The following is a 23,274-nucleotide window of genomic DNA, read 5'->3' as shown; positions in this document are numbered from 1 at the left end:
ACACAGACAGTAGGTGCCGGTATGTGGTCTGCATGCCATTAAAAATACAAAACATCAACGCCTTCTGTTCAGGCCTTTTTTGTGTACGCGAACATGCGCGCACAGTCGAATCCACAGCCTTGCAAAGTATAGTTTACGCATATATAGGCGCATGCGCAACCTACATGTATAGTGTATGTGCACTCTTAGAACGAATGTGTTAAAAACAACACATTAGTGTTGATTCTGGGACAACACACTAACTGCGTTGTCCCAGAATTCACCCATCTATGTGTTATTATTGAAACAACACATTTTGTGTTACTTTTAACACAACATGTGTTATATTTTAACACAAAATCAACACAAAATGACACATTATGTGTTAAAATTACACATAATGTGTTAAAAGCTTACCACACAATGATGTGTAAAAAATTAACACATCCTTTCTAAGAGTGTGCGGTGTGCGCCGTACAGTATGCGTTCATTTTTCTGATGATGAAAATTGTGTCACGCGTACTGTAGGTGGACACCCGCCGATCCGTAAAAAATGAACCATACTTCGGCATGAAGAGTGCGTGCATACTGTATGTGTAGGTCGCGCATATGCATACAAGAGCATGTAGGCAAGAAAGTTATTGCAACACTTTTTATGTGTAAAAAAACAGACTATACCCAGGGCTTAACCCTTGCCCCGGCATTGATGAATCCTGCCAATTACATGTTTTTACGAAAATCCATATTTCCACTATTATCCACAAGATGGCGCTCTTACTCAACTTATAAAACACTTAAGCATCCACTGATCCAAAAACAGTAAGAAACCTACCCATATTTGAGAGGCAATAAATCAGAGGGTCTGTTTATTTATTATATTGTATGTTTATATAATAATAATAATAATAATTATATATATAATGTATGTTTATATATTTAAAAGAAGAACATTTTCTGAAAGGCATTAAACTTTTGTGAAAATCATAAAAAATGGTGGGTAATTTGGCTGGCTGGCAACTTTTTTTTAAAAAGCTGGCGGGGAAAGAGTTAATGGTTAGAGAAATGGGCTTGCAACTCGAAAGTCTGCAATCATTACTTCACTTCGCATCTGGAGGTCTCGCGGCGCAAATGAGGCATTTAGCGCGTTGCGGTAGACGCGAATCCACCTCATTCACGCGGCTAGTAATTAAGCGTTGCCGTGGGGAAACACGCAAGTTGAAAAATCTGAACTTTGGGAAAAAATTGCGCCGCATTAACCAATCAGGAGTTACTCTACTAGTGACGTGATTACAGGAAGCGAGCGGAGTCGCAGAAGCCCCTCCCATGACGCAAATTACCATGTGAATGTCTCGAATGACTAGAATTTCATGCAAGACTTTCACACGCGAATGAAGTAAGTAAACTCAAAATGTTCAAGCGTCCAACTATGTGTGAATAGCATGTTTTTGCTGCCTCTACCGCGTTTGGTGTGGATCCAGCAAGTGCTCTTGTACAAAGATTAAGTGCACAAATTGAATAAAGATAGGTATGTATTAATTTGTCTTAAGTTGAGGTAAGAACATAGTAAAATATTAAAAAACGGTGGTGTTTTCCTTTAAATAAACAACAAAATAAAAATCTAAAAATGTTCTTCAGATTCTAAAAAGATAAGAAAGAAAACAAAAATGGTTCTATGTCATCCTGTGAACTTTTGACTTTTTCCCATGCATAATAAGTGCATCGGGTCCCCAGTACTTCTATCAACCTAGAAAACGTGACAAAGAACAAGCCAATAACTTAGTTTTGGTAAACCATTCTCTGCAAACGTGTCAAAATTAGGTAATTTTAGATTTCGCTCCTGTTGTGGCGTAAAAAGGGATCTTATTACTATAAAATTTATTATAATAAATTGTCTAAATGTTTTTTTTTTTTAGGCTAAAACTTGACATACATACTCTGGAGACACCAAAGATTTATTTTACATCTTAAAAATGTCTAGTGAAATGTCCCCTTTAAAGAGTTTAAGACGAATAGCCATAGCCACACACGTTCTTTACCTTGGCAATCTGCACACACCAGTTGAGCAGTCTCTGAGGGTTCAGACTCTCTTTGCGCTTTCGGATGTATTCCAGCAAAGACCCCTGTGGGCTGAGCTGAGTGACCAGCTGTAGGTTTGTCCCGGTACAGATGCCCAAGAGTCGTACAATATACGAGTGGTCCAGACTTCCCAAAGCCAACATATGCTGAAGGATGGGAATAATTCAAATTAAATATATACAAAGTCCTTACTAATTTAGCATCTGAGGTCTTTATGCGTTTAGCTTACATCTGTAACCTCGTTGAAGCTTTGTCGACCCGTACGGTCTTGAATTGTCTTGATGGCCACTGGGATCTTCACAGTTTCTCCCTCTGGTATCCACACTCCCTATGATTAAGGTGAAATAGTCAAAAAATGCATCTGTATTTGTGTTGTGGTATTGTTAGGTGTTTGCATATGTGGATTTTAGTACCTTATGCACTGTGCCAAACACTCCAGAACCCAGAAGTTTGGTCTTTCGTAGTTCAGACACTCTCAGAAGACGAGCATGAACTTTCACACCCTTTTCTCCAGGATCCAGTGGTTCGAAACTCTACAATTGTTCATATCAAAACTTTGTTACACTCGTAAACCTTGTCAACACTAGTTAAATTTTACCAGTTTAGTTGATTGGAAACTAGCTCCATTTTTGCGCACACCTCTCCACTCTGCAGATATCTCCTCATGGCACGTTTACGACGGATGGCAAGACTCCTCCGATACAGAACGCTGAGCACAAACACTGAAAATGCAACAATCACTCCGAATATAACACTTAGCACTATTGCTGTCACCGGCAACCTGCAATACAAAACAAATTTGTATGCAATTACACGCTGAGAGTCAACCGCATGCGCTGCAGCATTAAACTAGTAGGGGGAGACACTTACCCAGCAAGTGTCCTGGAGGTATTCACACAATCGTTCAGATTTGGACCTGTACATCTGAGAAAGAAAATCCACAGAATACCTTTAACACCGATTTCAGAAATAGCTCAGAAACCTTCACTTCATGCATGTGGTGCAAGTTAAGTTATCTTAAGTTTCCTCACCCTTGGGTGCAGTTGGGATGGCACGGTTGGCATTTGCGCGTGGAATTGGGAAACTTATAAATGATGAGTCCGTTTCCAACCTGAAACCCCTGTGGACACTCAAGCACACAATAGGGCCCATCCTGAAAATTCTTGCATGCCTTACATTCGTGATCACCCTGGAAAAAGTAAGAGACAGAAAGATGATTAAATGTATTTAACAATCGGCACCAATTGATGCTCTATCGAAGAACAACAGATTACCGGTCCTGAGCAGGTTTGTTTGTTTTCCTGCATCGCACACTCTTTGTGACACGGCATGCACTCTCCATTCGGTTTGGCAAACTCGCGTGTATCACTGTGTAGAGAAAGCCGGCCGATGACAATCGTCACAAAGACCACTCACATGTGCCCAATAAAGTACATGGTGTGTATAATGCTTATTAAAAAATGAAGAATAATGTCTATACTGACCCTGTCATAAAGTTGCATTGTGGTACGCATGTTCCTTCTCTGCTGTAGTTCTTGCAAGACAGACACTGATTGGGTCCAGGACCCCAGCAGCCCTCAGATGAACACAGGGGATCACACACATTTCCCTCTGCGACTATATTAATACACACACAGCAATGATAAATTATCACACAAGAGTCTTTTTATTCTTTTTCGATAAACTTTCATTTGAAACAAAAAGTTCAGTAAATTTAGGACTCAAACATATCAATGTTTGAAAATAACTTAAAGGGGACATATCATGAAAATCTGTCTTTTCCATGTTTATGTGCTATAATTGGGTCCCCAGTGCTTCTATCAACATAGAAAATGTAAGAAAGATCAATCCAGTTACTTAGTTTTGGTAAACCATTCTCTGAAAGCATGTGAAAAAGTAGATCATTGAAATTTGGCTCCCCTGTGATGTCAGAAGGAGATAATACCACTGCCATTTAGTGCAGAGATCAGCTCATTTGCATTTTAAAAGACACACCCAAAATGGCACATTTTTGCTCACACCTACTAAGTGGCAATTTTAACATGTTATAATTAATTATCTATATGGTATTTTGAGCTATAACTTCACATATGTAATCTGGGTACACCGAAGATTTATTTTACTTCTTAAAAAAAATCTCATAATATGACCCCTTTAATAAAAAAATTATGATCCCTGCAATTTCGCGCTATACACCACTAGTGGTCAGCGTACCTCTATATGAGAAACACTGTGATAGACTATTGTGCTACACATAAACATGCACTCACTGCATTCCTCTTGCGGGTGGTTTTCTTTAATGTCAAGGGTCTTCTGGCGGCGCTGGGCCCGAGGGCCATTACCGAACAGACGTGTCCAGTTAACTGTGTGATGATAACAGAGCTGGGTGTTTCCTGTGATGTAGATGCCACCGTCGCCAATACGCCTGAGAGAGCGAAGACCCAGTGACTTCAGGGTAGGAATTCTCATCACTAAAAGGGAGTAACCCCTAAAAAAAAAAAAAGAAAAGATATTTATCAAAATGAAGGAGCTTATGAACACAGGCCTCTTAAAGGAATAGTCTACCCTTTTGCCATATTAAACTATGTTATTACCTCAACCTAGACAAATTAATACATATCTATCTTTTTTCAATGCGTGCACTGTATAGCGCATTGTGAATGTGTTAGCATTTAGCCTAGCCCCATTCATTCCTATGGTACCAAAAAAAAGTTTTATTTTGTGGCACGATACTTACTGGTATAACTCCTCATGTAACAGTCTTTAAATAGGGAAAACACGGAAGTGTTTGGTGGCTTCCCTGTTTGGTACCATAGGAATGAATGCGTCTAGGCTAAATGCTAACACATTCACGACGCGCTGTAAAGTTTACGCATTGAAAAAAGATAGATATGTATTAATTCGTCTAAGTTGAGGTAATACCTAGCCTGGGTGCCAGCCGATCTTAGCCCCGCCCACAACATTTTGAGGAACGGGAAGATCGGTCTGGAGTTTCACCGTTGAGTTGCTACTATGCTCGACCCAAAGCTGGTCGAACCAATCAAATTGTCAGGGCGGGCTTTATATGATGATGGACAGATGATCAGTAACGTAAATCAACCACGTCACCAAAGAGCGCGTGTGTTGAATCTGTTGTTTACAACGAAATGGCTGCCGCGGTAGAAATCAGATGTGTGGACTCTGACATTGAGTCTGTTCTAAAAGATATCGACAGAGCATTGATTTTAAAAGAGGAACAGAGAAACGCGAGCAAGGCATTTGTTGATGTTTTTGCCGTCCTACGGGATTCGACAAAAGTTGTCGCACTTATGAAAGATCAAGTTAAAGAAGCAACTAAAATGGGTATCACGGCGATGCAACTCGGTGTGCACGACGAGATGGATATAACAAGCAAACGTAATGGGTATCGTCGTGGATGAAGTTCAACTAATGTACAAATGGTAAGAGATAGTCTTACTGTATGACTTAATGTGATATAAATGAAATGTTGTAAACATAGTAGGTGTTGATGTACGTTCGCAAACTCAGACTTGTAGTGTGTGTCGTAGCGAAATAACTAGCAGTTCGGTCAAGCTGCAAATACGTCATTTCAACATACGTCTCACACCCCGTTGCTCTGATTGGTCGTAGGTCTATCCAATTGAGTGCAGAGGCATTTTTCGGTTGAGACACGCCTCATAATTATAGCTCAATGGAGCGGTATCAGACTCAAATTCTGACTAGAATTGAGTATGACAACGTCAGGCTAGGTAATACCATAGTTTAATATGGAAAAAGACTATTCCTTTAATTGACTTTAACATTGCTCTTCAGAGCTACAGTAGCTTTGCTGATTCGATTTAACGTATCCAGTAATTTACGTGTGGCTTTATTCGAGTATAGAGGCCTACTTCAATCTAGACAATTAACATTATAAGCAGATATCATGCTTGCTCTCACACTGTAAAAAGTTTAATTAACTTAAAAACAAATTCCATTAAAACCTAAAATGTACGTTTTTTCCAACTTAAAGTCCAACTTTTTACACTGCAGACCCTTTAACTCCCATTTAAGGAATTCTTCAAACCATCAGCCTTCAAAAAATAACCTTGCCCACATTGCTACTGTATTAAGAGCTTTTAAACAGAAGTCCAGCCCCCATATTCCCCATGCATGATTTCCATCCACCAATCAGAAGCTTGGAAACACCACACCACTGAGATTTGAAAGGATTTCTCACCCATGCAAATAAAGTCAGGGATGACGTATTTTTCTAGGCAAAACCGGTAAGCGAGATAGCATTTTAGCTTTTACAGATCCAACTAATGTCCGGAAGTCAATAGTTAAACTCCTTAAAGGAACACTCCACTTTTTTTGAAAATATTCTAATTTTAAGCTCCCCTAGAGTTAAACATTTGATTTTTACCGTTTTGGAATCCATTCAGCTGATCTCCGGTTCTGGCGCTAGCACTTTTAGCATAGCTTAGCATAATCCATTGAATCTGATTAGACCATTAGCATCGCGCTAAAAAATAACAAAAGAGTTTTGATATTTTTCCTATTTAAAACTTGACTCTTCTGTAGTTACATCGTGTACTTAGACCGATGGGAAATTAAAAGTTGCAATTTTCTAGGCAGATTGAATGAATTATGCTAAGCTATGCTAAAAGTGCTAGCGCCAGACCCGGAGATCAGCAAAACGGTAAGAATCAAATGTTTATCTCTAGGGGAGCTGGAAAATTACTATATTTTCAAAAAAAGTGGAGTGTACCTTTAAATTAGATCTTGGGTTAACATAAACCCAAGATATTTTCACGTTTTATTCTACGATTCTTTATTCACGAAGATTTCAAAAACAATGCAAAAATCCCCAACAAACATTCATCCTCAGAGTATTTTCTTTATCAGCGAACATGTTTTTAATATGTTTGAAATACAAAAATACGTCATCCCAGCGGGACTCTTTAAGATTTATTGTTTTATTTATGAATATATAGCACAATCACGCAAAAAGATTAAAGATGACTACAAGCTTAAGTCGAATTACACAATCCTACCTCTTTGTACTCTGTCCTCTGAAGAAAAAGCAAAAGATGAGGAAGAAAATAAATGTATAAAGTAACAAATACTCCTTGAAATCTTGACACAATGGCTCCAATAACAAAAGCTATTTGTGGACAATGATGTGACAGATCGATTATGTCCTTGTACAAACTAAAAAAGTGCAATATTTTACCTGTACAGTGTTCTTCCCTGTATGGTTGCCAGGTTTGAAAAAACAGAGAGATCTTCCATCTCTTCAGGCCAAGACTGAATACTCAAAATGTCTAGCAAAGGGAAAACAGCCTGAGTTAGATGGTTCAATAGAAAGCGCAGAAGAAATATGCGTAAATATGTTCACGCACCTGTTATTTCTTTGACTGTATTGAAGATTTTCAGTTTCTTCGGATCGAGAGCACTGATATTATTGTATGCATCTCTAAAGAGGAGAGAAAGACACGATAGCTAGTCTGATCATCTGTACAATGCCAAAACATTTCCCTACAGTCTGGCGCATCTTGGCATAAAACCAAAGATATTATGATCCGAAATGTGATCACAATGCAACAAAATCTCAACTCTAAAATAAATAAACTCATCTGCTTAAGGATTTCCCCGTACTCACCCTTTAATTCCTGTAACCAGGAAATGCAGGCTGCCTTGGATCTTAGTGCAGTTTATAAAGCTGTCAATATTCGACGAGTCTACGGTCTGTCTGAAGTCCGTACCAGTGCCAACACACACTGGATAAATAAAGAACGAGAATTTTAGGAGATTTACATACATCAGATAACTAAATTAAGCATGTTCCACTTAGAAAGAGAGCATAGGCACACCTTTCAACCAAAACATTTGACAAAAAGTTACTAAAACATAAACCAGAATTAATTTAAACTTTCTAGTTGTCAAACTAGGTGAAACATATATGCCGAACTATACTTTTTTGTTGCAACAATACATATAAGTGTTACCTTTCGGACAGACACCCACGCACGGCTCGCATCTTTTCCCCCCCACTTTTTTGTCCACCTCCATCTTCTGTGCCGGACAGCTGCTTACGCATGAACTGCCATCTAACAAAAAGTTAGCTAAAGAAAACAGAACGAAGTGAGTCAGAATAGACAATGGTACAAACTATTCAATTACACCAATCATTTGTTAGTTCCAATCTGGAATGATTCTCAGTACTGACAGAATTACCCATAATACAATGCTCTAACTGCTATTGAAACAGTGTAGTAACGTGTAACCACTGACGTCGTGAACCAAGGAATCAGGTTATCACTTACTTGGACACTGGGACACACAGATTGAGCCGTACTGGTATTTCACATTAGGGTTGGGTTCCATTTTATATGCCACTTTGTTATAGATCAGAGCCTGTGGACATTGCGGCACGCAAGAGCCCGAGTTGTTGAAGTGTCTGCAGGCCTGTGAACAAAAAAAACATATATAAATAGGATTTAACATCATAAATTAATGATTTTTTGTTTGATATAAGTGCAGTATCACAGAAGCAAGACATCGGTACAAGTGTAACTAATGTAAACGTTCAATAGCTGGCATGTGTTTGTTTGAACGTACAAAGCAGTGCGTGTCGAGAGGTCCGGTGCAGCCTCCAGCGCACTCACTGTGACAGCACTCGGCGGGACTACGTCCAAAACAGCGACCGTTGCACTGCGGTGCACACACCGTTTTAGTTACTGAAACAAAGAAAGAGAAGAAGTCGTTATATATTCATGATGAACTCAGACATTAAAGTTGCAATCTGTAACTTTTTTTAGTTATAAATTGACAAAAATTTGTATGCATAAAAAATCTGTCTCTTCTTACATTACCACGATTTGCAATGGTAAGCTAATAATAATGATTTATATCTAGCTTGATCAGGTCGGATTTTGCAGGAAATTGAACATGAGCGCTTTAAACAACTCATTGTGGGATGATTACATCACGTCCGTAAACAGGAAGAAGAGGACACGACTATACTATCAAGTGTGTGCTGCTGCAGATGGTGAAGAGTTTGTAGTCACAATTGCTTAAAGGGGACAGAGAATAAAAAAAACATTTTTACCTTGTTTTTGTTGAATAATGGTAGTCTACCCGCATTCACAAACATACAAAAAGTGCTAGACATGCTAAACATCTCAGTCTCATAGAAATTCCTCTTTTAGAAATGTCAGCCAGAAAACGGCCCAATCTGAAAAACTGATGCTTATGACATCACAGGCATCTAACTGCCCCTCCACTTTAAAATAATTGGCTACATTTTTTGAGTGGCAGCAAAGTCAGCCAATCAGTAATGAGATTGCAAGTTAAGCCAGTAGGAGGAGCCAAATAGGTGCAAAACCACTTGTTTAAAATCCCCCACCCTAATAGAGCTATCTGAGAGAGGTTTTTAGGAAGCTTCTAAGGCATTACAGACCCAAACAAAAACATTTTTGTCTACATGTCACATCACAGAACAAGGATACGTACCCTGTTCAATCATTCTATGTCACCTTTAAAGGAAAACACCACCATTTTTCAATATTTTACCATGTTCTTACCTCAACTTAGACGAAGTAATACATACCTATCTTTATTCAATGCGTGCACTTAATCTTTGTACAGCGCATTGTGAATGTGTTAGCATTTAGCCTAGCCCCATTCATTCCTTAGGATCCAAACAGAGATGAATTTAGAAGCCACCAAACGCTTCCATGTTTTCCCTATTTAAAGACTATTATGTGAGTAATTACACGAGAAAGTATGGTGGCACAAAATGAAACATGGATACTAAGTGCTCTTGCGCCATACAATATAGTTCTCATTTTTATCCACTTAAAAAATTGCCACGTTTTATTTTGTGCCACTTTACTTACTCGTATAACTACTCATGTAACAGTCTTTAAATAGGGAAAACATGGAAGTGTTTGGTGGCTTTTAAATTCATCCCTGTTTGGATCCTAAGAAATGAATTGAGCTAGGCTAAATGCTAACACATTCATGACGTGCTGTATAAAGATTAAGTGCACGCATTGAAAAAAGCTAGGTCTGTATTAATTCGTCTAAGTTGAGGGAAGAATATAGTAAAATATTGAAAAACAGTCGTGTTTTCCTTTAAAATTTAAACACTCGTTTAACTGTAAAGTTTTAAGCAATGATCATCTGGGGATATCATGTAAACATGTCAATTTATTAAGTCATTACATCTAGGGAATTATCCATTGTTAAAACAACTAAAGCTTATGTGGAGTGCTTGTGCTAAAACAAAAGTTAATATCAGCAGGGCTTTTTTAAAGAGATTAAATACTTGTGCAGAGATGAACTTATCCTCTGAACAGACCAGATATCAGCAACATAATATATGTTCAAATATTGACGTTTTCATATAGTCAGAACAAACACAGAAGATTACTTTAGGATGATCTTCTAGCTATTTTGTCGATGTATAATGAATGATCCATTCGCTTTGAAGTGGTGACCACAGACATCAGATTAAGAGGGCGAAGCGCAACGGACTTACAGAAAATTACTTTGCACATAATTGCAATTTTATGTTTCAAACAAAGATGGCGATGTAGAGGCAAAAGTTACAGACTGCAGCTTTATGTTCGGTATTGAATCAATGACACTATCTATGCTGAGTATGAAATACAAAATGACAGTAGGTGCTTAAAACTTACAGATTTGGCAACTGTCCTTTCCTGGACCCCAACAGCGACCACCACAAGACTCGTGACAAGGAACTAAAAAAAAAAAAGATTACTTAAAACTTTTTGAGAGCATCAACCAATTTAAGTCTGTCCGCCTTATAACATCCCCCGTGTAGGGTACGCTTTTCCGGCCCCCCAAAGAAAATTCATTGAATTAAACATATGATACAATTTAGTGCTGTTGGTTAGTGGCCTTATTTTTTGGGGGGTAAATAAGACAGAATTTATTATAAAAAAAATGTATTTTATAAAATTAGATAAAACTGGGGCCCTCCTGGCACCATCTCCCGTCCCCCAATTTAAGAACCACTGCAGATAGCAATGTCCTCAAAATCATAATTTTAACAGTATTTACTTTTTTACAGTACTAATAGGACCTATGTAATACGGTTATGTCTCCTTACGTTCTGGTCCGTTGTCCTTAATGATAATTTCTGCGGTGGTGTCCCTCACAATATCCACCCAATTAATCTGTGGCGCATAGCTCAAGAATTTATTCTGGATGATCTGAACTCCACCTTCCAGGATTTCTGTGAACACACATTTACAATAAATATGAAAAATATCAATATATTGTATATTTACATGCAGGACCTAAAACGTTTTAAGGTACGAAGGGGTACTTTTTGAAAGAGTACATTATGATCCACTATGGAATTAGGGGCATAATAAAGATTAGACACTTGGCAGATTACAAAAATGTGAATTGATTGACAGAGCGTATCATACACAAAACATAGACAATAGAAAGAATGTTAGATTGTATTTCTCACTAGATGTCTCATGTTTGCTTAAACAGGTTGAAACATGTTCGACCTTAACCGTAACCGTCATACTGGAATTTACCAGTAAGTGCAATACAATTCACAAACTGAGGTGCTCATGAAAAGGTGGAGTGGACACCAGTATAACATTACTTACACGCTCTTAGGAAAAAACTGTACAAACGCTGTCACTAGAGTAGTAGCCTACTCTTTAAAAAGGTCCTGGTACAAATATATATATATGTTGTTTTGGACCCATATGCCTTTCTTATTTTCCATATGATACAAAATGTTAGGGATTGACAAATTTAGTCCATATTCACCTTAATAGGATGAGGAAAAAAATGAATTAATATTTTCTTCTCAGCATAAATGCATACATACAGGTTTGAAATTATATTTGGTACAAAAATATATCTTCTTACTGCGTTAATGTGTTTCTCTAAATAATAAAATTTAATTCTCTCTTAAAGGAAAACACCACAGTTTTTCAATATTTTACTATGTTCTTACCTCAACTTCGACAAATGAATACATACCCATCTGTTTTCAATGCGTGCACTTAATCTTTGTACAGCGTGTCGTGAATGTGTTAGCATTTAGCCTAGCCCCATTCATTCCTTAGGATCCAAACAGGGATGAATTTAGAAGCTATCAAACACTTCCATGTTTTCCCTATTTCAAGACTGTTACATGAGTAGTTACACAAGTGAGTATGGTGGCACAAAATAAAACGTGGGAATTTTTTTAAGCGGATAAAAAATGACAACTATATTGTACGCTGGAAACTAAGTGCTCTTCCGCCATACAATATATTTCATATTTTTTATACATTTAGAAAATCACCACATTTTATTTTGTACCACCATACTTACTCGTGTAACTACTCATGTAACAGTCTTTAAATAAAGAAAACATGGAAGTGTTTGGTCGCTTCTAAATTCTTCCTGTTTGGATCCTAAGGAATGAATGGGGCTAGGCTAAATGCTAACACATTGACGACGCGCTGTACAACGATTAAGTGCACGCATTGAAAAAAGATAGGTATGTATTTATTCGTTTAAGTTGAGGTACGAACATAGTAAAATATTGAAAAACTGTGGTGTTTTCCTTTAATCTCAAAATTCTGGCTTTCTTAATCTAGATATTTTTATTTTTATTGTTTAGTTTTATTTGCACTGCCTATGTACTCTCAAAAAAAAAGGTACAAAAGATGTCACTGCACTGAAAACCCTAATCAGTTGACTAAACTCATTTGATTGAATAAAACATTCCCTCAATTAAATTAAGTAATGGGTCTCCCAAAAAATTTAAGTTTTCTTAACTTGGTGGCCACATAGACTAAACTTAAATGGTAAAGTTCACCAAACTTGGAGTTTGTACAGTGCACTTAAACAATTAACTTCACTTGGTGTTCATAAAGACTGAACATAAATTGTCATTTAACTTTATATAACTTTGGGGCGGTTTCCCGGACAGGGATTAGACAAGTCCTAGACTAAAATAAATTTAAGAGCAGTCCAAACTAAAAACAACTTGCACTGACATATCTTTAACTCTTTCACTTTATGATATCTCGTCAATTAAGAGAAAACGCTTCCCCGCCAATGACGAGATTTTCCGTCTTTCCGCAATACCGCTATACTCTTCCACAACTTTTTAAACCCGGAAGTATTGCCCTATGGCAAGCGGCTGCATGTCCGTGTCTGTTTTAAAGATCGCTCTGAATGGGATCTCTATGAAAAGTCCGTCACAAAATTGAATTATTTTTGCTTTTTGCTCAAAATATGGTGTTTTTGCAGAAATCTACCCATATTCAAAAGCTGATTACAAAAGAACTACTGAAGGTAGGATGAAAGGTTTTTTTTTTTTTTTTTTGAAAGCAGAGGGTCTGTTCTTTCATTTGGTATATTGTATGTTTATATATTTAAAGAAGAACATTTTCTGGAAGGCATTAAACTTTGGTGAAAATCATGAAAAATGCTGGTGCTGGCTGGCAACTTTTTTTTTTAAACGCTGGCGGTGAAAGAGTTAAATACATCAGTGCCCTTTGTTTTGTCTCAAAATGCACACAAGTAATGTTTTTAGTAAGGCAAGTTTATTGAAACTAGTTATATTTCCTATTTTAAACTAAGGCCTAGTCCTGGCTTTAGCTAATCCCTTTCTGGGAAACCACCCAAGGTGTAATATATAACACTAGTGACAACATTTGTATTTTCATGTACCTTTCTTCAATGATACATATTAGGAATTTTGACATCTTGGGACCATTTCATGACCACTTTTTCTGACAGTGAACAACCCAAAACACACACGTGCACATTCATTGAAAAGCATTTTTCTATCCGTTGACTCACTCCTCTTCTATACCACACCCCCCTGAGTGTCTTGTTACCATGGAAACTGCGGGGGTGCTTTGGCACGCCGTGTCTCTGTGGGTGTGTATGTGTCACCTCTCACATATGCATTATCGCACCTGTCAGGTGTGTGAGGCCCAGCTCCGTCAGTCCGTACACGCCGTCTCTCTGATAGTTGACAAGAATGGCGAGGGCGAATTTCTTCTCATATAGGGTCGTTCCTCGGATGACTCGAAGCTGTTCCAGAGGTAAACGTCTGAACTGGTTGATGCCGATGAGGACGTAGCCCGTTACCTCACGGATAGACTGGAGACACAATGGTGGGTTAATAAAGGAAGACTTTCAAACAAGAGTCGTCACAAATATGATTCGTTTTTTGGCTTAGCAGCCACAGCATGCCTCACACACACGGCCACACACAATTAAATCTGGTTTGACTGCTGCGCGCTCGCACATTTGCTTTGTTCAGAAGTGGCTTGTCAAAGCAGATCTATAATTATCTTCTTTAAGTCATACAGTGGGAAAACACAGACTATTGTTGGAGATAGGGCTTTACACTATACTTAAAAATGAAGTATAGTGTTGAGGAACCATACACTCTAAAAATGCTTGGTTATTTTTTTTATCATGCATTGGGTCAAAAATGGGTGAACCCAACCCACTGGGTTGTATTTTAACATACGCTGGGTTGTTTCAACATATTGTTAGGGCAAATATATACATTTTCTGGGTTAATTTACCCTAAAGGCTGGGATTATCCCTTTTGGAAAATACCCCAGCATTTTTTTAGAGTGTACAGTCCGACAAATTTTGTAAGCTTTCGGACATTTTGGACATTTTTAGAATCAGCTTTATTCGCTTTATTCAAATTTGTATTGTTTACATTAGCTCTAAACATGATATATAACAAAAAATAACATAACAACAAATATAGAATTTAAATATGTAGACTAAGGGGCGGATCACACAGAATGTGTTTATGGCAGTGGGAGGAGCCTTTGGCAATGGGTTTCTAGGGCAGTGTGCATTATGCGCACTGTTTATGCACACCGAACGCCTCACGTTTTTGCACGAACGTTGAGCGGCTAAAGTTGAAAATAGTCCACTTTGAGCGGAAAAGCTCCCGACGACATTTGCGTTTTTTATTGTTCAATCGAATGTGGGGAGAGGCGGGCCTTCCATTGTGGTGACAGAAGTTTACAGTGGCTTGGATCAATCGGAGACTGCACTCACTTATGGTACATTCACCCGGGGCGTAACGCGTTAAAGAGCACCTATTGTCCGATTCACATTTTTTTATTTCCTTTGATGTGTAAGTGTGTATTAGTACATGTAAACGATATGCAAAAGGTACAAACCCAAAGTAAACGATGACGCCAACGTAAATCTCTTTTCTTGGACTACAACATACACACGGATTGTATGCAACAGTTTACTTCCTGGGATTGGTAATGTATACAAGACCGACATTATCATAATTCCTACCACTTCGGACTCAGCCTGTAAGTTAACTCCTGTTAGCAACATTTCACATTTCCGACTGATGTCAGAGGTATTTTAGGCCAATCACAACGTACATATTAGCTGGCCAATCAGGGACACAGAGCTTTTCAAATCAGTGCGTTTCAGGAAGAGAGTGAAATCTGGAGCTACAAAAATGCACAATATGTGGAAAATAATGTTTTTTTTAACCATAAACCAAACCAAAACATTGTATTATACTAAAAAAATTTTGTTTTTTAGTAATGATATTGGTGCTCTTTAACACTTGATGGAAGGCGTGTCTGAAACGTGGCCAACAGCCAATCACTATGACCCCAACACATGCTCCTCTGTTCTAAAACGCAATTGGCTGGCTCTGCACTAGGTTATTTGCATAAGGCGATCTGATTGGCTGACGCAAATGTTCAATTTCTGCCTCGAGCAACGGCAGTGACGCGGCACCGACGGATCCGCAATTCAGTTCGTCAACCCAGTCTCCTGCGTGTTTGTGCACCTCTCATCTTCGAACAAGGTCCACCCTCTTTTTAAAGTTAATGTAATATGAAAGTTAAAAGCAAACCAAAGTTAAAAGAGCGCTCATGCTTTAATTTTGATTGACAGGACAGTTGCCTCGTTAGTTGCCTAGCATATAAAACACAGCGCACTGCTCTTTTCTATATTCAATTAAATAATGGCAGTGTGGTTAACTGTGATCGTTCTGTGTGATCGGCCCCCTAAATGTGTAGTGGGAAATATTTTACTATCATACTATAGAAAAGAGTGTAAAGGGGGTCGCAGCAGCGCGCCATTCTAATAAAATCTAACACATTGTTTTCTATGAGTATACGCACACTGGCGCCGACAGGTGGCGCCCGTCCGCGGCGCCCAGCTACGACTCAGGAAGTTGCTCAAATCCCTGTCGCGCCACAGAGTGCCACTCACATAGTTTAACATTAAATAACATAATATTTGTCCCAAATCATTAACGATTAACATTGGCTGCTAACGTATATTTTGCATTTTGAAGTAGACGCTATCTGACTATTTAATGTGCACTTCCGGTTTGCAAGAGCTGCGCGTCCGGTGTGCAACCCCCTTTAGACAACATGACATTTAAGGAAGATAAGACCAGAAAAGATTTCCGGGTGATTTGTACTCACCTTTAGGAAGGAGAAATCGCGATTGTGTTCCATCTGAGTGATCTCCAGGTTTCCTAAGACAATCTGGCAACCCGTGTACATATCCTTCATGAGCTTATACTGAACGTCATAACTTCCCGTCACACTTAACTTGTTCTGAGTGCCTGTACACACCGTCACTGCAGAGAGAAAATAGAGTTAATTTATGATGAGAATTTATGCAACATAACGACGCAAAAGTATAGCGTAGCCTATAGCAGCGGGCCAAGGCCGTAGGACCTACGCACAACTATAAGTTTATTAAATAAGACACAACTAATAACACAATCAAATCTCCAGTGCTATAAAAGAGCAACATCTGAACAATACAACTGTCCTTTTGGGAACACTTCAGAAAATCTTCATTTTACATGGCTCTTTAAGATTCACTTGATTGTACATCAGTACAGCTGTGGCCATGATAGTTTGCTTGCATTGTTCTCAAGTTAAGCAACTGTAGACAGATGTGAAATGAGAATGATGGAGTTTGATGTGAAGCTACTTTGCATTTCAAATTTTGTCCTTGGTTCCAATCTGCCACGGCACAAACAAGCCATTAAAGGGGGGGGGGGGGGGAGTCAGTCTAGAAAAACATATTCCCACTATACTATAGAAAGCTACTCAGAATTGGCCTAAGGACCTTTAACTGATTAAAAGTCAAAGAAACAGAGGACTGCTGGGCAAATGCTTTTATGTATTAACCACCGGGATCAGCACACAGGTGAAATAGAGCGTGCTGAATTACTAAATCACATATCACTGCTAAGAGGTGTATTTATGTGGATATTTAAATATGTCCTCCTATCCAAGCTAGCAGTAAAAAGCCACTGGTAAATTATTTGTTTCAAAATTGTAAATACTGTCGCTGTTATTAAAACATTCACTCTGTCTGAAATTGACGACTTCAATACTATATAGTAAGCGATAAATAAGTATGCGAGGCTAGCAGGAGGTCAGAATTCTAAGTATTCGAGAAACAGTCGGCAAAAAGTAACCAGACAGCCTACTATTGTACTTCAAGCTAAGACCACATGAGCTGAGTAAACGCCAAAAAAAAAAAAAAAAAAAAAATGAAAATACCTGGCGGCTAAGTACCGAAGAATGTATATGTGCTTTCGGGTCGTGGAAAGCGAATGTGTGCTACGTTTCGGGGCACTGCGTACTACACCAGCGGCTCTGACGTAAATATATTTTTAAAATTGTTTTATGTGCTTTTAAAAGATAATTTTTAGTGTATTATAGACGGTTTCATCGGATGCACATGCCGTGACGCAATTCACACCTGGTCTGAACTTTACTTCCGTTTTCGGTTTTTTAAATGGTCTTACTAGTTGCTAAACTGAACTCTTGAACAAATGCCCCGTTGAAGATAACAAATGTTTTGGTTTTCTAGGTAATGTGTTGTTTATTTTGCTTGATATATAAATAAACTACGTTTAAAGTACTTTGTTGTTATTTATTTTTAGCTGAGTTTACCGGAAGTTACGTGTTGACCACGACAGCCGTTTCTTTATGTTGTTACTGCTGAAACCATCTATATTCTGTCATTATCACCTTTTCTTAATTTAATTAATGTATGGATTTTGTAAAGCATGTTTGGGTTTTAAAAAGTTGCTAAAACTAAAACTTAGTCAATATCAAATTGGCCAAGTAGAGTCAAACTAATCAGGTTGTGAAATACAAACGTGTTCACACTCAATCAATGCAAACTCCAATGCTGGGTAAATATTGGACCGAACACATGTTGGGTTTATTAATTAACCTGGGTTGTTTTAATGCAATGCTGGGTTGTTTCAACTCATGGTTGAGTTAGCAACAATCCAATAGTGATGCACCGATGTATCGGCCGCCGATATTTCTCGGCCGATTTTTGAGGAGTTTGAAACCATCGGCATCTCGTCAATAGCACAAGAAAGGCCGATACCGATTGAAAACAGGGCTTTAAGTCTAAAATACCGAACTTGTCCTTTAATAAAAGAAATGCTGAATAGCAAAAACCACCTTTGAAGGTTGTCATGCTGTCTTATTATATTTGTTTTAGCTTAATTTGTGCATCTCTTATTATGTAGGTCAGTTGAATGTTAATTAGATCCAATCCATGTTCAGTAAAAATAATTTGATGCAGAAATAAACTAGCAACTAGACCAATTGTATAGTATTGTACAAGTGTTTAATATCGGTATCGGTATCGGCCAGAAGTTGTCTGTTTAAATCGGTATCGGCCCAAAAAAATCCTATCGGTGCATCCCTACCATGCAGCGTAAGTTTATTTACAACCCAACATGTGATTTGTCCAATATTTTCCCAGCATTGGGTTAAAAAAATAAACCAGCAGAATTCATGTGTGACTACACTGAATACACTGAATTGGTTAGACGTATATTGATATATGCTTGAGACTTGAATGTTTTTATCTATAAAGCAGTAAATTCTTAACCCAGTCGTGTACCCAAAAAACAAAGGAATACACACCACTACACGCAGTGCAAATATACATTTTATCTTGAGAAGCATTCCTTCACATCATCCATTTTCTTAAACTCCCCTTCCTCTAAATCCAATGAACTACACATACTAAAACAAACATGTTCTTGCCTTTAACACACCTGCACTTCTCAGATACGTGCGTTTAGTGAGATAAGATTGTGACTGGGACTTCAGGGTACAAGGGCCAACTATGAGACAGGTAAGACAGGTAACATCGGTACAGACTACAAACCCTAAACCGGAAGATTGCATACAAGTCAATCCTCTTTTTATACTTGGGGGTTAAACAAAACAAGCAACGACATTTCTGTAATATCTTAACTGAACTTTCTTTAAAAATCGGAGACATTTGCAAAAAGCTTATCTCCTAAAAAACAACCAACATTTCGCTGGCCAAAAAATATATAATATATGCTAAATAAATTTGTAAACTTAATTACTGTAAATATATTTATAAATTTGAAAAAATAGTTAGTTTTTACCTTCATATATTAGCATATGTTTCAAAATGTATTCAGGGGCAACAAATACATTTCTAATTTTACAACCCATATGGCAATAAAATATTTTACTGGCCAAAATATAAAAGTTTGTAAGTATATTTTGCAATTTAATTTGAACCTTTTCAAATCTATTATGGTTACAGGTTTGTAACATACCAAGTTCCCTTTCAGTCTGTCACTTCCAGGGAACGAGGGTTACATACGTAACAACATTTTTCTTACAATACGGGGATGCTTTAAAATATATTTATTTTTAAAATTCCCAAAAATGTATTGGTGAAAAATATTTTTTATTTCAAAATATATTAACGCAAATATATTTTTGACCATTTTTGTATAGTTTGAAATATATTTAAAAATATATATTTTTTGCCACATGGGATGCTCCAGTGAAGCCATTGCCCCAAAGTCAAAAATCTCAATGTGACAACATTTCTCATAAAAAAAAATTTAAACAGTCTGTTGAGCAATCACAGTTCAATCTCAATTTCTTCTGCATTTTGCACAAACAAGTCATTAACAAAAGTGGCAACTCTACATTCCTCCTTGTTGACAGCACTGAATGTTTACGATAGAAAAGCTACAGCTCAAGAATAATGTTATACAGGCTCCTGATCACAACAATTTTATGACAATCAACCGAGAAAATCTAAGGACAGGGCAGATAAATAGACAATGGCACTATTCACTAAAGGCGCGAAAACAGGTGTACATACCCGCCAAAACCTTAAACAAACGCTTCATGTGTTATGTTGAACTATCAGGTTTACATAACAGGAATAGAGTGCACTGGTGTGTGTCTCTTTGTGTGCTAGAGAGAGAGAAAGAGAGAAAAACAGGTAAAAGAAACAAAAGCCAGGGGAGGTCTAAAATTGCACACAACAGAGACAACTTTACAACTACAGTAAACAGAAACTTGGCCAAGGCCACAAAGAGATTAAGGCAAACCTGACAGATCAGTTCTCATGCCCACAAACACACATCAACACATCAATGCCAGACTCAGAGTTATTTGTTGTTATTATTGGTTCTTAATACACACATACAGTACATATGTACCATAGGCATGTACATGCATAGAAATCATGTCGTTCTTAATTACTTTGTTTTCAACATTTATGCCATTTTAAGTTACAGGTTACTCCTGTTTCGCAGGCAAGCGAAGGTGCAGCCAAATTACACTTATTTATCATGCATGTGTTTGGGTACGAAAATATGCAACCGTCCAGTCCTCCTTAATGTTTTAGCATTACACACACAAACACACGTTGATGATGACTTTCTTAAACACAACAACCACATAGAAATACCATAAAGATCTACACTGTAAAAAATTTATTTCTGCACAATTATTTTTTTTTAAGTTGAATCAAATTTCACTTTCTTGACTACACTCTAAAAATGTCTGGGTTATTTTTGACCCATCCTAAAAAATAAAAAATGTAGGTAAATTTTGGAATAAACACATGCTTTGTTAAAAATGACCCAATGTTGGGTTGTTGTTATGCAAATATGCAACCCAATATCACGAAGCGTGACATTGACACGGTTTTCCGCCTTTTTGCGTAAACATGTCACTCATTTCTGTTTACATGTCACTGTCACGTATTTGTTACTCAACTGTTTTGTCCTATTTTCTTAACATTATCGCTTCGGTTTGGGGTTAGATTTGCATACAATGACATTCTTACCCAAACCCAACTCTAACCCTAATGCCAGGAGACAATGGTTCAAAAATCATAAAATATAAAAAATAAATCATGAAAAAAGGTATAAACCAATACTTAAAGTGACATCCTAACGAAACACCAAATCTAACCCTAAACCGAAGCGTCAATGGTTGAAAATAGGACAGTTGAGTAACAAATACGTGACAGTGACACGTAAACAGAAATGCGTGACATCGCGCAAAAAGGTGGAAAACAGCGTCAGTGTCACCCTTAAGACTCACAAATTTACGTGACTATAGGTACATAATTTCGTGATACAGGGTTGAACCAATGGGTATTATAACCCAACAGTTGGGGTAAAACAACCCAGCATTGGGTCAATTTTAACCCAGCGGTGTGTTCTGTCTAATATTTACCCATAAAAATATGGGTAAAAAATAACCCAGCCAAACTTGTACTTAAACTTATATATTTAAGTGAAAAATACTGAAAAGTTTCATTTTTAGGTGTTACCAATTTAAATAATTAAAAGTGTAGTCCACTTTATAGATGGGGCCCATTGACTAACCATAGTATTTTTTTCCTACTATAAAAAGTCAATGGACCCCATCTTCAAAGTGGACTACACCTTTAAGTAAATAAGAAGATTTAAGTTGATCCAGCTCTGTAGTGAGGAGTTGCTATAAAATATTTAAAAAAAGTTGAATTAGCTTTATTTAAACTTTGTTTTTTTTTATAATTTATAGCAATGGGATAAACTGAAAAAAAAATCGCCTGAAAAACTGGATTTGTTAGAAAAAGCATAATTCTAATTAAACCAGTTTAGCACTAAACCAAGTTTTACACCTAACACCAGTATCAAATGGTTTGTGTGTGAAGATTATTCTTTAACAATGACTGAATTTCATTTTAAAAGTATTTGTCGACAGTTTGACGTAAAGTAATACATACATACAGTGTTTGCCATTGTTCAAAATAGTAAATTTCCATAAATGAATATTTAATTCGCTATAAAGGGCAGAGGCAGAGACAAAGACGTTACACATACTGCAATCTATTCAACATTCATAGAGGAGCAGTATTCAGCCTGTATGTGTGGGAGCATCTTATTGACGTGTCAAATACGACAATGGAAAGGTCCGCAACTGCCCTTATCTTCTCCTGACGTTGGAAATACGTACTGTTGTACAGTCAAAATGTACAGGTCAACTAAAAAGTCCTGTATTATTCAGACAAGCCAGGATCACAGGACTGTATCGGATGTCAAAAGATTGTGTCTACATTTTACAGCAAACAGACCGTGGCTGTGCTTTTTTAATAAAATTGCGACTGGCTGCGATTCTTGAATTGAATAATCCAGACAACAAAGTCCTGTTTGCATCTGTGACATAACATGATGACAATGGCAATCTGTCACCATGTGCAAAACTATTCTGTACATTCTGTACACCTCGACAGCATTTAACATTTTAACAAACCTCCTTAGCTACAACACAAACAGTAAAATATAGTTAAATATAACATTTCTTAATACAACAACATACTTTAGTGTTAAAACAAACACAACACATTTTTTTAACAATTAAAAGTGTTTATCTTTGTTAACTTAGTTTTAGTTTAGGTGATGAAAAATGTCTCATATTTTTTAAAGGAGAGACTTAAAATCCTATACTTCAATAAATGCTGGTTTTTTTTTAACCCAGCATTGGGTCAAAAAGAGACGAGCCCAACCTGTTGGGTTGTAATTTAACCTATGCTGGGTTGTTTCAACCCAACATGCTGGGTTGTTTAACCCATTTTTGGTCAATTACACTCAGTTACAAAATAAAGGTGCTTCTCGATGCCACAGAAGAACCTTTTCTGTCTAAATGGTTCTTTAAAGCAATGGTTCTTTCTGTTTCATACAAAGGTTCTTTAAGGTGAAAAAAGATTATATAAATGTATAAAAGATGGTTTCAAAAGGTTTTTTGAGGAACCAAAAACGATTCTTCTATGGCACCTTTATTTTTAAGCTTGATAAACATTTTTCTCGTCCATTTGTCCCCTTTTGACTCAACGCGC

General features: G+C 37.4%; 1 protein-coding gene across 2 annotated transcripts in view; it reads right to left on the bottom strand.

The window, feature by feature from the left end:
• The window catches only part of erbb3a (erb-b2 receptor tyrosine kinase 3a), a 31,137-nt gene that overhangs the window by 5,844 nt on the left and 2,019 nt on the right, over positions 1–23,274 (bottom strand). For both annotated transcript variants that reach the window (XM_065293735.2, XM_065293734.2), the window contains 20 exons: positions 16,536–16,693; positions 14,013–14,199; positions 11,177–11,302; positions 10,743–10,805; positions 8,659–8,777; positions 8,364–8,505; positions 8,046–8,162; positions 7,700–7,817; positions 7,440–7,513; positions 7,271–7,361; positions 7,092–7,109; positions 4,326–4,543; positions 3,540–3,672; positions 3,330–3,423; positions 3,087–3,244; positions 2,926–2,979; positions 2,695–2,836; positions 2,469–2,588; positions 2,285–2,383; positions 2,016–2,201 (listed from right to left, as the gene is read on the bottom strand). In XM_065293735.2, the coding sequence (XP_065149807.1) occupies positions 2,016–2,201; positions 2,285–2,383; positions 2,469–2,588; positions 2,695–2,836; positions 2,926–2,979; positions 3,087–3,244; positions 3,330–3,423; positions 3,540–3,672; positions 4,326–4,543; positions 7,092–7,109; positions 7,271–7,361; positions 7,440–7,513; positions 7,700–7,817; positions 8,046–8,162; positions 8,364–8,505; positions 8,659–8,777; positions 10,743–10,805; positions 11,177–11,302; positions 14,013–14,199; positions 16,536–16,693 (2,417 nt within the window). The remainder of the gene's footprint in view (positions 1–2,015; positions 2,202–2,284; positions 2,384–2,468; positions 2,589–2,694; positions 2,837–2,925; positions 2,980–3,086; positions 3,245–3,329; positions 3,424–3,539; positions 3,673–4,325; positions 4,544–7,091; positions 7,110–7,270; positions 7,362–7,439; positions 7,514–7,699; positions 7,818–8,045; positions 8,163–8,363; positions 8,506–8,658; positions 8,778–10,742; positions 10,806–11,176; positions 11,303–14,012; positions 14,200–16,535; positions 16,694–23,274) is intronic.

Source organism: Paramisgurnus dabryanus, chromosome 7 (assembly GCF_030506205.2).
Source record: "Paramisgurnus dabryanus chromosome 7, PD_genome_1.1, whole genome shotgun sequence".
NCBI lineage: Eukaryota > Metazoa > Chordata > Actinopteri > Cypriniformes > Cobitidae > Paramisgurnus > Paramisgurnus dabryanus.
Note: the sequence above shows the minus strand (reverse complement) of the source record. Positions and strands in the feature narration are given on the sequence as shown.